Source organism: Rana temporaria, chromosome 12 (genome assembly GCF_905171775.1).
Source record: "Rana temporaria chromosome 12, aRanTem1.1, whole genome shotgun sequence".
Lineage (NCBI taxonomy): Eukaryota > Metazoa > Chordata > Amphibia > Anura > Ranidae > Rana > Rana temporaria.
This window is the reverse complement of record NC_053500.1, coordinates 135,040,949-135,057,338: the sequence shown is the minus strand read 5'-3', so window position 1 is coordinate 135,057,338 and position 16,390 is coordinate 135,040,949. Positions and strand designations below refer to the sequence as shown.

General features: G+C 46.8%; 1 protein-coding gene across 3 annotated transcripts in view; it reads left to right on the top strand.

Moving 5' to 3' along the window:
* Positions 1-16,390, top strand: part of GCGR (glucagon receptor) — a 91,169-nt gene that overhangs the window by 59,223 nt on the left and 15,556 nt on the right. For all 3 annotated transcript variants that reach the window (XM_040330821.1, XM_040330824.1, XM_040330823.1), the window contains exons 6-10: positions 1,105-1,211; positions 5,249-5,396; positions 8,170-8,323; positions 10,494-10,554; positions 14,972-15,041. In XM_040330821.1, coding sequence (XP_040186755.1) covers positions 1,105-1,211; positions 5,249-5,396; positions 8,170-8,323; positions 10,494-10,554; positions 14,972-15,041 — 540 coding nt within the window. The remainder of the gene's footprint in view (positions 1-1,104; positions 1,212-5,248; positions 5,397-8,169; positions 8,324-10,493; positions 10,555-14,971; positions 15,042-16,390) is intronic.

Here is a 16,390-nt window from a genome sequence, read left to right as displayed (position 1 = left end):
GCTATTACGAGGCGCAGCCAATGGTAAGTATACACGTCGTTCCTGCGTCGCGATTTTCGAAATCTACGTCGTTTGCGTAAGTGAATCGCGCTGGACGCCATTTACATTCACGTCGAAGCAACGTCATTTACCGCAATGCACGTCGGGAAATTTTCCCGACGGAGCATGCGCAGTACGTTCGGCGCGGGAACACACCTAATTTAAATGATCCACGCCCCCGGGATCATTTAAATTACGGAGCAAATGCTTCGTGAATGAAGCGTAGCTCAAGTAATTTACGGAGGCGTAGCGTAAAAACGGTAGGCTGCGCATCCGTAGTAGTGCGCGCCCCTACCTGAATCTACCCCACTGTCTTGCGGTTAAAGCTGAACTGCTGGACCGCAGGTCGATATACAAGATGGTGTAGTCATTAAATAATAAATAAATAATATGACTAGAAGTCAACCGATGCAGGTTTTTCTCTGGCCGATGCCGATATTTAGAAATCGGATCGGCTGATGGCCGATATATGTTGCCGATTTTTGTGGCCGATATTTTAGGCCGATTTTTTTCCCCCTTCATCTCAGAAAATATAGAGTGGGGGGGAGGTTATTGTTTAGGGTGGAGAGGTGGGGTGCAGCCTATTGGTGTCCATTAGTGCCCACCAGTTCAGCCTGCCAGTGCCACCTTATTGGTGCCCATCAGTGTCCATTAGTACCCACCAGTGCAGCCTGTCAGTGCAACCTCATCAGTGCCCACCATTGGAGTGTATCAGTGCCACCTCATTAGTGCCCACCAGTTCAGCCTGTCAGTGCCACCCCATCAGTGCCCACCATTGCATCCCACCAGTGCCAACCATTGCATCCCACCAGTGCCCACCAGTGCATCACATCAGTCCCAGCTCATCAGTGCCCACCAGTACAGCTCGTCAGTGCCCACCAGTACAGCTCAATAATGTAATTCACTGCCACTTCATCAGTGCCCACCAGCGGATTGCTCCAGTATACTGGCCCTTTGTTTAGAATGCTGTAGAATTTTGAGAGATAAAGTTCTGTTTTTTCTAGCAGATCGTATTATTCAAGACAAGAAGAGTCATTTGTGATGATTTTGTTTTTCATTTTACAGGAAATCTTTTTCAAGACCTATGAAAACTTTAAGGTCATGTACACCGTAGGATATTCCAGCTCGGTAGCCGCTCTCATACTGGCCCTCGCCATCCTTGTCGGATTCAGGTAAGTTATGGATTCTGCTAATGTGGGGAGGAATAGGTTCCATATGGTCAGGCTTATTCCATCCCATTATACATTTTATTTTCCATAACCTGTAATGTATAACTAAATCCCCTCTGCTGCACTCAGACTGCATCAAAGAAAATCCACTTTATTCAGTAAGGCCGTGCAAGAAGAATTATAATGTACAGAAAGCCGTAGATCAATCAGAAATGGTCTCGTGACCGATTTTGGAATCTGGTCGGTGTAGGTTTCTGACGCTGCCATTGCTCTTGCACAAACCCCCCTAAATCCATGTATAGTTTAACCACTTAAGCCCCGGGCCATTTGGCAGGTCAAAGACCGGGAAACTTTTTGCGATTCGGCACTGCAACGCTTTAACTGGTTTGTGCAAAAGTTATAGCGTCTACAAAATACTATACATCCATCTGCCTGTCCGTGCCATTCTGTCGACGTATAAGTGAGTGCGGCGGTCCTTAAGCAGTTAAAACTAGGGTAGCTGTGCCCAAATCCATCACACCCGCAACCCTGTGCCGCTTTGCGGTAACTCACAAATGAGTTGGCATGATGCAGTACCACTCATTCTGAATGCCCCCCAAACACACCTTGCCAATGGAGGCGCAGTGCACCAATGTGTACCATTTTTTGCCAGTGCAATGAAATGGCCATTAGCATGTTGGGCTGTGCTACTTTGCACGTTCCTCAGCAAGGTACATTCGGGAGGTGATGGTCTACTAACCTGTCCATGGCATCCAAACTGTATTGTACTCTTCTGCTCATATATGGTATTTTGTGCCAAGGTACTACAGATATAGCAGTAGATTCCGAGGAGGAAAGCTAAGGCTGAATTTCCAATGTAGGATTTCTCTCTTTACAATATAAGCAATTTTAGAGGGTGAGGTAGGTGTTCACCACCATTTATACCCAGTAAGGCTGAGCTTTGGTTAGTTCCAACCCATTTTTTGGGTGAACCCAGAAGGAAGAGGTCAGTGCCAGCTCTATCAGCTGGTACTGGGGCATTCCTTCCCCTGGCAGTTGCATGTACATAAAGGGGTAAGATGTTCATGCCATTATTGACCTAATCTGGCCACATGGTCCATTGCTGGACCAAACCCAAACTCATCCCTAATACCCAGTAGTGTTGGAGTAAGAGATGGCTACAATGTGTACACAAAGGGGTAGGATGCTTAGGCTATCATTGACCCAATCTGGCCACATCGTCCTTCATTGGACCAAACCCAAACATATCTTTAATGCCCAGTAGTGCCAGAGTAGGAGACGGCTGCAATGTGTACACAAAGGGGTAGTAGGCTTGTGCTATCATTGACCTCATCTGGCCACATGGTCCTTCTTTGGACCAAACACATATTTAATGCCCAGAAGTGCCAGAGTAGGAGACAGCTGTAATGTGTACACAAAGGGGTAGGGTGCTCATGCCATCATTGACCTAATCTGGCCACATGGTCCTTCATTGTACCAAATCCAAGGGTGCTTGTGCTATCATTGACCTAATCTGGCCATATGGTCCTTCATTGAACCAAACATATCTTTAATGCCCAGTAGTGCCAGAGTAGGAGACAGCTGTGATGTGTACACAAAGGGGTAGTAGGCTCATGCTATCATTGACCTAATCTGGCCACATGGTCCTTCTTTGGACCAAACACATATTTCATACCCTGTAGAGCCAGAGTAGGAGATGGTCGATAAGCGAGTTACAGTCATGAAGTGTTGTTATTGCTGTCCTTATTCCTATTGGGTCCCAGGGACCACATTGGAAGTAGATATAAAACATACAGCAGCGACAACCTGATGAAGAGATCTAGCCCTTCCTCAGTCTTCCCAGGCCTTCATGGACTCACCCCTAGGGGGGAAATTCATGCCACCCAAGGGATATAGGCCAAATCAGCAGACCAACATCTTAGCTCAAGAACTTCAATACTCTTCTCCTCTCCAGTATTGTCCCCAATAAAAATGCCTCCTCAATGCCCAGCACCATATTTCTTCTGGGCCAATGCTCGGCATCATCCTCCCCACATTTCATGAATGGAAAAGGAAGGGGGGGGGGGTTGGTGTGGCATGCCAACCTGAGCTAACATTACTCCTGGCCAGGGCTGTCTTTAAGGCAGGGCAAAAGAGGCAGCTGCCCTGTGCCCTGTCATTGTTGTGGGGCCCAAAGCGGCTGCCTCATACTTGCCAACTATCCCAGTTTAAATTCCCTTGTCCCTTGAAGTTTTAGTCCTTTGCTGTGTCCTAAAATCTCAGTGTGAAGTGCTGCTACTAATGTTGCCCAGCTCTGCCCTATTGTTGTGTACAGATGACTCACCTGCAGACCCTGTGTTTACATGTAAATAGGGGCAGCATTCGTATGTAAATAACATGAGCATTCATATGTAAATAGCTGAGGCTGGTGGTATTCATATGTTAATTAAGGCGTCATTCATATGTATATCATGCCCCTCTGTAGTGAAGAGATGTGCTGTAACCTCTAGCAACCAATCAGTGAGCAGTATTACTGTACAGTAATCTCAAGTAACCAATCAACAAGAAGAAATCATGTGCTTTAACCTCTAGCAGCTAATCAGTGAGCCATAATGTGTGCTGTAACCTCTGGCAACCAGTCAGTAAGTGGTAATGATCTGATACAGTAAACTGATTTTAAGTCTAGCTGATATTTATTGTATGTCTCAGACCTCGTACACACGGGCAAGAATCTCGTCAGGAAAAAAACGTTGTTGATTCTTGGCATTCTTGTGTGTACCACAGACCTTTCAAAAGAATTGCGGTTCTCTTGAAAGGCAAGAACGCGGTGACGTCAGCGCGTATGACGAGCATGCGCTCGTCACATTCGATGCAGTCGCCGCCATATTTCTTCACCCTACCTATGCCGTGGAAGCTACTGCACATGCGTCAAAGTAATTTCGAGCATGCGCGGGTTTCCACGGCGACAGGTAAGTATACACACACTCGGGTTTCTCGTCTGGAAACAGGCCGACAAGAATCTCAACGAGAAAATAGAGAGCAGGATCTCTATTTTTCTTGTCGAGATTCTGGCCAGATTTCCAGACGACAAACCTGAAAGCCTCGTACACACGCACGGTTTACTCGGCTGTTTTTTGCTGAGAAAACCGAGCGTATGTACGAGGCTTTAGAGCAGGTGGAGAGCACCCAAGATTTTTTTTGCCCAGGGTCCAATCAACATTAAAGACTGCCCTGATCCTGGCCACCGCAGAGCACTTGCACACCATTATGTGACTGCGGCATTGTCCAGGAAGAAGGTCCACCCACCGCTAGGGTGCCCATGTGTCCCGGGCACCTTCATTCCGGGACAATACAATGTCCCAGAATGAAATAGAGGACACAGCCACCCCCTACTAACTAATAACTACATTTATGGAACTGGTTGCTAGGGCCAGCACTGCCTGGCATCTTGCAACCAGCGAGGCCTGCGCCTAGTGCAGCACTGCTGTCCCCACCCACCTCGACACCTCCTCCTTCTCCAGCGGCAAGCAGCAGGGACTGGTGTGATCTTCACTCTCTAGGTAGTGACGTCACTCCTTTTCTTCTACGCATGTGGCTCATGCAGAGGGGGTGACAGCAGCACTGCATCTGGTGGCAAGGCGCCACTGCATCTGGTGGCAGGCTATGGGTGGCAAGGCGCCACTGCATCTGGTGGCAAGTGGCACATTCACCTGACAAATAACCTGCCGCCAAATTCCCCATCAACCCCGAGACTACATTTCCCCCCACCTCATCTTTTTTTGGGGAATGTGTGTCCCTGAATGGCAGTTTGGAGTTGTGGTCACCCTACCCACCGCTGCCACAGGAGGAAAGAAATTAATTGGTCAAAAACATTTACGAAAAAAAGTTATGTAGATGGGATTTTTTTTTAGATTGGGGAGGGAATGGAGTTTGGTTTTAAAGAGTCTCGGCCACTTTGCCCATTCAGGCCCTAAATTCACAAAGTGGCAGAGTGTCTTTACGCGGCGCCGGTGGCACATGAGGGACTTGTATTGAATGTGTCACTTTGATGTTTGTTGCAGTAAACTTCACTGCATGAGGAATTACATCCACATGAACCTCTTCGTCTCCTTCATTCTGAGGGGCGTCGGCATACTTGTGAGCGACACCTTGCTGAAGACCAGTTACAGCAAAACCGATTTTGAGCACCACGTGGAGATCAGCAATGAGGTGAGAAGGTCACGGGACTATGCCGGGGAATTATTAACAGCTGTCCGTCCTACTTGCTTTGATGTCTCTCCCAAATGGAATAAAGTGTAAAGGGCAGAGGGCACCAATGGTAAGAGCCCCGTGTACAATTGTGTGTCCGGGACAACAAGACACGGCCACGTTTCCGGGGGTTAGAAAAGACCCCCCTCATCCGGGATCTAAAGCTGGGGTCTCTAAACCAAGGACCGGTCTACTGTCCTTCTGACTTCAGGGGTAAACCATGCATCTTTGCATTGGGGGTAGGAAGTGTGCCCCATCATTGTTGGTGTCTGTAGGAGGAATAGAGCCCCAATGTTGGTATCCGTGGGAGGAATATTGACCCATAAATAGTCTTAGTGGGAGGAATAGTGGCCCAACATTGGGGTCAGTGGGATAGTGCCCCATCGTTGGGGGTCAGTGGGAGGCATAGTGCCCCATCGTTGGGGTCAGTGGAAGGCATAGTGCCCCATCGTTGGTCAGTGGAAGGAATGGTGCCTCATCGTTGGTGTCAGTGGTGGGATTAGTGCCCCATTGTTGGTATCCGTGGGAGGCAGATTGACCAGTAAATGGTTTTGATGGGAGGAATAATGGCACAACATTGGTGTCAGTGGAAGGAATAGTGCCTCATTGTTGGTGTCGGTGGGAGGAATAGTGTCCGAAGGTCCAGATAAAGGCAAGCAAAGGAATAGTAAACCATTGTTGGTGTCAGTGGGAGGAAAAGTGGCCCAACATTGGGGTCAGTGGGAAGAATAGTGTCCATCGTTGGGGTCAGTGGGTGAAATGGTCCCCCATTTTATATATATATATATATATATATATATATATATATTTAGAGAGACACACAGAGAATTAATGTTTTTGGGTTTAGATATTCATTGATCCTCTTGCTGTCACCAACATATGTCGGTGGCAGTGGGGCAATGACACTCCTGCCGGCTGCAGCCACTTGGAATGTAATCCGACTGTCGGCTGTCATATGGAGATGCAGCGCTGTCCAGGGAGTGCCAGTATGAAGACTCTGATTACAGTGCTTTGATTTGTTGTGCTACTTGCCGGAGGAAGACTCAGTGAAGTACTTTGAAACGCGTTACATAAATCTTTATTATGATATACACTGTGTGGAGCTCCGAGATGAATTTTATTGAATTGCAGCCAACCCAATCCTCTGTTCTAGCAGAGTCATCCTCCAATCCGCACCCTGAGCCGCACCGCACGGGGGCACTATTCCTGCCACTGACACCAATGATGGGGCACTATTCCTCCCACTGACACCAATGATGGGGCACTATTCCATCCACTAACACCAATTGTGGGGCAGTATTCCTCCCACTGATGGGGCACTATTCCTCCCACTGACACCAATGATGGGGCACTATTTCTCCCACTGATGGGGCACTATTCCTGCCACTGACACCAATGATGGGGCACTATTCCATCCACTAACACCAATTGTGGGGCAGTATTCCTCCCACTGATGGGGCACTATTCCTCCCACTGACACCAATGATGGGGCACTATTTCTCCCACTGATGGGGCACTATTCCTGCCACTGACACCAATGATGGGGCACTATTCCATCCACTAACACCAATTGTGGGGCAGTATTCCTCCCACTGATGGGGCACTATTCCTCCCACTGACACCAATGATGGGGCACTATTTCTCCCACTGATGGGGCACTATTCCTGCCACTGACACCAATGATGGGGCACTATTTTTCCCAATGATGGGGCACTATTTCTGCCACTGACACCAATGATGGGGCACGATTCCTTCTACTAACACCAACAACAGGGCACCATTCCTGCCACTGACACCAATGATGGGGCACTGTTCCTGCAACTGACACCAATGATGGGGCACTGTTCCATCCACTGACACCAATTGTGGGGCACTATTCCTCCCACTGATGGGGCACTATTCCTGCTACTGACACCAACAATGGGGCACTATTCCATCCACTGACACCAATGATGGGGCACTATTCATCCCACTGATGGGGCACTATTCCTGCTACTGACACCAACAATGGGGCACTATTCCATCCACTGACACCAATGATGGGGCACTATTCCATCCACTAACACCAATGATGGGGCACTATTCCATCCACTAACACCAATGATGGGGCACTATTCCTGCCACTGACACCAATGATGGGGCACTATTCCTGCCACTGACACCAATGATGGGGCACGATTCCTCCTACTAACACCAACAATGAGGCACTATTCCTGCCAATGACAGCAATGATGGGGCACTATTCCTCCCACTGACACCAATGATGGGGCACTATTCCTCCCACTGATGTCAGGATATTTTCCTACTTCCTCTGGCCACACTCCGGCCCCCCTAAAGTCTGAAGGACTGTTAGCTTGGCCCTTTGTTTAGAACATTTTGAGATCCCTGCTCTATAGTATTCCCCCCTCGCTCCTCCCATGGCAGCTACACAAAATTTAATATAGGGAGGGAAAGGGAGGAGGAGCTGGGCCAGCACAGACGGTAATTGTACACTCCCAGAAAAGGAGAGGGCTATAATGTGCAAGGGGTGGAGGGGGTTTTTCTAGTCAATTTTCACATTGCAAATTAATAAAAAATTGTGTATAAAAAGGAAAAACACAGCAAGTAGGCATATACTATTTGTAATGTATAAGGGCTCCTATCTGTATTTTTTTATTTGGTGACAGGGCTTTTTATTATATATATATATATTCCTTACCTTTTTTTTTTTTTTGCCTCCCCCCTGATCTTGCAGACTGGATGCCGCGTCGCCTATGTGTTGGCGCAGTATGCGACTATTGCCAATTACTACTGGCTGCTGGTGGAGGGGATCTACCTGCACAATCTTCTGGTGCTGGTTGTGTTTTCGGAAAGGAGTTACTTTATGCTGTACATCTGTATTGGATGGGGTGAGTACACACAGCGAGGGGATTCATAAAAGGACTACCTTCCGTTAATGCAAAGCAGATTTAAAGATTAAATATGAAGGTTGCACAATCTTCTTGACGCTGTACCCCGGGTTCAACGGATATTGTAGAAATACATTCATCATGTGTATTCTTCTTGAATCTCAGTGTGCTTCGTGTATTTCTTCCAGATCTGTGCAGTAATCCAGTGCGAGACTTTGGCTTCCTGTAATTAAGACCGCTCCCTGCTGCTCTCTCTCCTTGTGCAGGATGACTGGTCTTGTCTCCGCCTCCTCCTATAGCTTTCAGCAGGCAGCCTATAGTGGGTGGGGCCTGCTGGGCCCCTCCTACAGCTGTGCTCTCTGCATAGTCCATGTACAGCACAGTGATGATGTCACTGCTACATTTTACAAGGGTATAAACAGTCTCACAAAAGCATTTGGTGCTCAAAAAGTTAAGTTTTTACCCCCTGTGGGAATATTTATATTCCATTTTAGTAAATTTGTATTTGACAATTTCTTTTGTCCAGAGTTTAGCTTTAATATATGCAGAGGTGTGCGCAGCTATTGCATTAGAGTGTGCACCCCAAATCTCAAACACGCATCCCTTTCTCTGTAGCCTCAGGTGCACAGGACACTGTGCAGTTTGTTTTGCACAGAGTGGCTCCGATCCACCTGTTCTGGGGTCCCACGGCGGTTCTCGCGGCTCCTCCCGCATTAGATAACCCCCTCCGGGAAGCTCTCTCTCTCGAGGGGGTTACCTTGTGGGCATGCTCCTGAGTCATACACTCGGCGTCCATAGACGCCGAGTGTATGACTTGGCCCCGCCTCCTGGCGCCGGCATCATTGGATTTGATTGTCAGCAGCGGGAAACAATGGATGCGCTGCTATCAGTCTATCCAATGAAGAGCCGAGAACCCGTGGAAAGAGTGACACGGGATCGCGCCCACGGAAAATCGGGGCTCAGGTAAGTAAAACAGGGGGGCTAGACAGTGCAAGGTGTTTTTTCACCTTAATGCATAGGATGAATTAAAGGAGTTGTAAAGGAACATTTTTTTTCACCTTAATGCAATCTATTGCATTAAGGTGAAAAAACATCTGATGTTGCCGCCCCCCCGAGCCACCGTAATACTTGCCTGACCCCTCGAAAGTCCCGTGCATGGTCCCGATATGCTCTTCGCTGCTCAGCCTGGATTGGCTAGAGCGGATGGATTGAGAGCAGCGCAGCCATTGTCTGGCGCTGCTGTCAATCACATCCAGTGACGAGGGGCGGGGCCGAGTGATACAGTGAGCGGCAATGGCCGCTCGCTGTATCACGGGAGCGCGCCCGCAATTAGTGACCACCATGCGAGCTCTCGCATGACTGTGGTGACTAATTGCGAGGAGGATCAGAGACAGCCAACGAGGGACCCCAGAAGACGTGGATCGGGGGCACTCCGTGCAAAACGAACTGCACAGTGGAGGTAAGTATAACATGTTTGTTATTTAAAAAAAAAAAATTTCCTTTAGAAACCCTTTAAGGTGAAAAAATACGAAGGTTTACAACCCCTTTAGGTTAGAAGCTGATTGGCCACACCATGCACAGAGACTGTGCACTCTCCAGTTTTAGTAAATCAATCCCCATGGTAATAAACAAAACAAAAAAAAAAACCTAGTGTTCGCTCACATGACGTATGCATTGGCATTGGCTGTGTGGTTTCTGCCGATGCAGAGGATCTTGAGCACGGGTCTTCAAACTACGGCCCTCCAGTTGTTCAGGAACTACAATTCCCATCATGCCTAGTCATGTCTGTGAATGTCAGTGTGTTACAATGCCTCATGGGATGTGTAGTTCTACAACAGCTGGAGGGCCGTAGTTTGAGGATCCCTGATTCTTGAGAGACGTGATTGACCATTGACAGTCTTGATTCCAGTTCCCAAGATCTTCCATTAGGGATGTCATGATCAACGCCTCATCCCAAATCACCAAACGTTATTTGTATTGTTATCATGGATGATAGGTCTTTCCTATGTGACTTCTTTGTATGGCGATTTTCTCTTTTTTGCTTTCACTAGAACACAAAAATAAATGTCCTTCGATCTTGGAAATCAGAAAGGTCAATCACTTTGATAAGGAAAAGATAAGGCCATAGGATCTATATGATATTTTTTTTATTTCATTCTCTGTTTTCTAGGTGCCCCAGTTCTATTTATGGCTCCTTGGGTGGCTGTCAAGTATACATATGAAAATGATCAGTAAGTATGGGCAGGAAGCTGTAGAGCAATGCCAAGGCTGGGTATATAATTTGTGCAGAAAAAATGTGATGTGTATGTATATATGGATAATATATTATTTTATTTATATATATATATATATATATATATATATATATATATATATATATATATATATATATATATATTAAAATGTATTTATTTTTTAGCGCTAGGATCCCTGGAGTGGTTAAATTTAGTAGTGGGTTCCCGTAATAATGTATCAAAAACGCTGGAATGAAAAGCCAAGAAAATTTTACAATCCACAAGTAGTTTTTTTAATAATCGTACTTGCACCACCGTCCCATGCCGTCCTGCCCCCCTTCGTGCAGGAGATGGCGATCAGAGGCCTTACCTTCCGGTTCCCCTGACCAGCAGTTGGGGATCGGCGGTATTGAGAGTTTGCCGAGGGAAGAGCCTGGGGTTCTCCTCCTAGCCGAACAGGAAGTGGATCCTGAGACTCCCTGGCCAAATCGGATCTCAGGACCCGCTTCCCAATTGGCCAGGAGGAGAATCGGGAAGGTAATAGCGAATATACGCTATTGTCACACAACTGGATGGGCTCAGGGCACAGTACTCTGCGCCCCAAGCCCACCCTTTTTTTAAGCCAATTAGAGCCTCGGCTCTAATCATGTGCTTCAAAAAATAAAAATAAAAATTGAAATCCATGTGTCCGGTGCCCTGCATGTAGATTAGTACCTGGGCGTATGGATTAGGGGGGCAGCACCCCGATGCTCCTTATGGGGCCTGTCCTGGTGCTGATCCCAGCATGTGTTACTGACTGTGGGCCCCTCTCGAGTATTTCTACCCAGGGCCACCAGCCCCACCTATGTGATCACTGGCCTGGGGAAAGTTGCCCCCAGCCTAGTCTTCCCCTGATTGGCTCCCAGTGCTGCCCCCTTCCTCTTGCAATCTGAGCTCTGCTGTACAGGAGATCATAAGAGGCAGCTAACCAGATTAAATTCTGGTACTTATGCTGCTTTGATGAAAAAAATGTAATAATTGTATTATTTATCAAGGAATACAAAGGTGCATTCATGTGTCTTTTCTATCTGCCTATATTTTAGCTTTAATCGTGCCGCTGGCTTAATGTTTATATTGTACACATTCACACCAGATAAATGAATAATTGAATCTCAGAGCCGGTTTGTTATCACCCAGATTCCGGCCGTGTCGGCACAGCCCCGTAGTAAGCTCCCTTTTTTCTGACAATCGGGTGCCGTCTGTAAGAGCAAAGCGTGTGTTGCTCTACCGCCGTCCTTGCGCTGTGGTTTGGCGTTCTGCTCGCAGGACATTAGCCAATGCTAACAAAACATCGACTAAGCAAAGCGACCACAGGTGATGCTCACACGGCTTAATTTGTATGAAATGGCTTGTGTTTATCTAGGAGCCGCTCTACATGATAAGACTCATTAGGCCCGTCGCACAGACCGGCCAATTTCCTGGAGCGCTGGAGCGCAGCCAAGATGTCAACAGACCGGCTCGCAAACCCGTAAACCTCCACCGCCCGAGACGGAGCTGATATTTCCCGCCACTTACTCAGATTATACTCGGAGGCATTGCTAGGGGGGGGTGCGGTCCGCACCCGGGTGAAACCCGCTAGAGGGGTGATACCATTCCGTTTTTTTTTTTTTGTATTTTTTTTTTTTAGCTGACATGCCCAGCCTGCCCTGTGCCACCCCAGCCTGCCCTGTGCCACCCCAGCCTGCCCTGTGCCACCCCAGCCTGCCCTGTACCACCCCAGCCTGCCCTGTGCCACCCCAGCCTACCCTGTGCCACCCCAAACTTTCCCATGCACCACCCTAAACTTTCCCATGCACCACCCCAAACTTTCCCATGCCACCCTAACTTGCCCTGTGCCACCCTAACTTGCCTTATACCACCCCAATCTGCCCTATACCACCCCAACCTGCCCAATGCCACCCTAACTTGCCCTGTACCACCCCAACCTTTCCCATGACATCCCAACTTGCCCTATGCCACCCTAACTTGCCCTATACCACCCCAACCTGCCCTATGCAACCCTAACTTGCCCTATACCACCCCACTACACCAACCTGCCACTATACCACTCTATACTACCCTAACACTATACTGCCCTATACTATCATTTACAGGGGCTGGTTTGGGGTGCACCCTGTGCCTGTGCGCTGCCTGCTTGGTGCTGGGCAGCCTAGACAGAGAGGGGGGGGGGGTGACACAATGTTTTACCACACCGGGTGACACCAACCCTAGTGACGCCACTGATTATACTTGTCTGCTTATAGACCAATAAAAGGACAACTCTGGAGCTATAGTGGGTATAAAAAGTCTACACCCCCCCCCCCCCCCCCCCCCCCCCGGTAAAATGTCAGGTTTCTGTGATGTAAAATAAATTAGACAAACATAAATAATTTCAGAACTCTTTTTCTATTTTTTAATGTGACCTATAAACTGGACAACTCAGTTGAACAAACTCAAATCTTTTAGGTGGAGGGAAGTAAAAAAATAAAAAATAATTAAATATGGTTGCATAAGTTTGCATACCCTTACACTAATACTTTGTTGAAGCATCTTTTGATTTTATTACAGCACTCAGTCTTTTTGGGTATGAGTCTATCAGCATGGCACACCCTGACAATATTTGCCCACTCTTCTTCTTTGCAAAAACACTCCAAATCTGTCAGATTGTGGGGTCATCTCCTGTGCACAACCCTCTTCAGATCACCCCACAGATTTTCAATGGGATTCCGGTCTGGGCCCTGGCTGGGCCATTCCAAAACTTGAATCTTCTTCTGGCGAAGCCATTCCTTTGGTGATTTGGATGTATGTTTTGAGTCGTTGTCATGCTGAAAGATGAAGTTTCTCTTCATGATCAGCTTTCTAGCAGAAGCCTGAAGGTTTTGTGCCAATATTGACTGGTATTTGGAACTGTTTATAATTCCCTCTATCTTGACTAAGGCCCCTGTTTCAGCTGAAGAAAAACAGACCCCAAAGCACGATTCTGCCACCACCATGCTTTACAGTGGGTATGGTCATCTTTTGGTGTTGTGCAGTGTTGTTTTTGCACCAAACATATCTTTTGGAATTATGGCCATAAAGTTCAACTTTGGTTTCCTCAGACCAGAACACATTTTTCCCACATGATTTTGGGAGACTTCAGATGTGTTTTTGCAAAATTTAGCCAGGCTTGGATGTTTTTTTTTGGTAAGAAAAGGCTTCATCTTGCCACTCTGCCCCATAGCCCAGACAGATGAAGAATACGGGAGATTGTTGTCACATGTACCACACAACCAGTACTTGCCAGATATTCCTGCAGCTCCTTTAATGGTGCTGTAGGCCTCTTGGCCGCCTCCCTGACCAGTTTTCTTCTCGTCTTTTCATCAATTTTGGAGGGACGTCCAGTTCTTGGTGATGTCACTGTTGTGTCATATTTTCTCCACTTGATGATGACGGTCTTCACTGTGTTTCATGTTATATCTAATGCCTTGGAAATTATTTTGTTCCCTTCTCCTGACTGATACCTTTTAACAATGAGATCCCTCTGATGCTTTGGAAGATCTCTGTGGGTCATGGCTTTTGCTGTTGGATGTGACCAAGAAAATGTCAGGAAAGACCTACTAGAACAGCTGAACTCCATTTAGGGTTAATCAGAGACACTTTATATCAGGGATATGCAATTAGCGGACCTCCAGCTGTTGCAAAACTACAAGTCCCATCATGCCTCTGGATGTCATGCTTGTGTCTGTCAGAGTCTTGCTATGCCTCATGGGACTTGTAGTTCTGCAACAGCTGGAGGTCCGCTAATTGCATATCCCTGCTTTATATGATGGCCGGTGTGTACTGACTCCTATTTGACTTGAGTTTGAATGTGATTGCTTAATCCAATACACCTTTGGGATGAATTAGAGCGGAGACTGCAAGCCAGACCTCATCCAACATAAGTGCCTGACCTCACAAATGCACTTCTGGAAGAATAGTCAAACATTCCCATAGACACACTCCTAAACCTTGTGGACGGCCTTCCCAGAAGAGTTGAAGCTGTTATAGCTGCAAAGGGCGGGGCCAACTCAATATTGAGCCCTACAGACTAAGACTGGGATGCCATTAAAGTTCATGTGCATGTAAAGGCAGGCGTCCCAATACTTTTGGCAATATAGTGTATTTCCCATCATTCTGTCTTGGTAACAATGGCTACAGAAAACAATAGGAACCCAAAAGCGGTTCTAACCCATCTACACTCCATTCAGAACAAATAAAGTTTATGCTGGAGGCGCACTTAAAATCTTAGTTTGTAAACAGACAGAGAAACATCAGATTCAGCAAGCAAGCGAGATTTAGAAGAATAAACTTCTTTAAATTATTTTTTCAGACTTTGCCCCAACGGCGTTTAATTATTATTATTTTTTTTATCACCCAGGTGCTGGACCATAAACATCAATATGGGATACTGGTGGATCCTGCGTTCACCGGTGCTTCTTGCAATAACGGTAATTATGTTTTTTTGCTTTTGCATGATGGAGAGAAAATGGCTGTCCCCCCCCCCCCCGGTATGAATGGTAGAGAGATTTTCCCAGATGGGGTTTTTGGGCAGCTCAGATAGAAGAAATATAATACAATGTAGTAAAAAATATAGTATTTATTCACATGTTATAGAATTCATAAATCAATGGTGGGGCAAGGGTAGGTTGCAAAATAGAACATAAGTTGTGGCATGGCGCACAGACAAAATTTACATATGATGTATATACAGTACACAATTATGCATCTATACGGCCAACAATTTGCATTTGCAGTATAGACTGATCTTAACGTTTCAACCTTGCAGGTCTTCTTCAGAGGATTTATTGCGACTGGAAGGGAACACATACAAATTAAACATCTCATAACATTAATTTTATTAATAAAAAATATACAAAATACACCTTTAAAAACATCCGCTATTACATCCATATAGAAAAACCTTTGAATAGGGGGAGCAATGGATGAAATAGGTGAAACGGCAAAGTAGTATATATGTAAAACAAGAAAGAGATAATAAAGTTTATTGTTTACCTTAGTACAGATGTAAGAAATGTCTCAGTGTTATGCTCTATGCTGGACAGCAATATCCGACAGCCCATCCAGGGACAGTCCAAATCTCCGGTATCGCAAGCAGGCGTCCACGCCGGGGGGGGGGGGGGGGGGCTCTGCTCAACACGACAGGGGGTCACCCCCTAGGGGTGGGGCCAGCGATGGATTGGACCAGACAGGGGAGGGGGGAAAAAGGTGAAATGAGAGAAAAGGCAGAAAGGGCCTGCAAACAGAATGATAGTATTATAATTCTGAAAAGATGTATGTGTGTACATACCATGTACATATCAAAGAGGTACCTCTTTGATATGTACCTGGTGTGTACACACATACTGAATGTATGTAATGGCAAGGGGTGCTGGGGCCCTGTTGATGCTGGCTGCTGGGAGAACTGTTGTTGCTGGAGGGGAATCTATTGTTGCTGAAAGAGATCTACTGTTGTTGAGAGAGAGGTCTATCGATGCTGGGAGATCTATTGTCGCCGCTGCCGCCCGCCCCCCTATTCAGGTGTCCAGCCCCTTGTTGGGCTCCGGGCATCTGAATTACAGCGGCGGGGGTGTTTTTGGAAGTGCCTGATTAGAGCCGTGGGCTCTAATAGGCATCCTAATTAGAGCCGTGGGCTCTAATAGGCATCCTAATTAGAGCCGTGGGCTCTAATAGGCATCCTAATTAGAGCCGTGGGCTCTAATGGGCATCCTAATTAGAGCCGTGGGCTCTAATGGGCATCCTAATTAGAGCCGTGGGCTCTAATGGGCATCCTAATTAG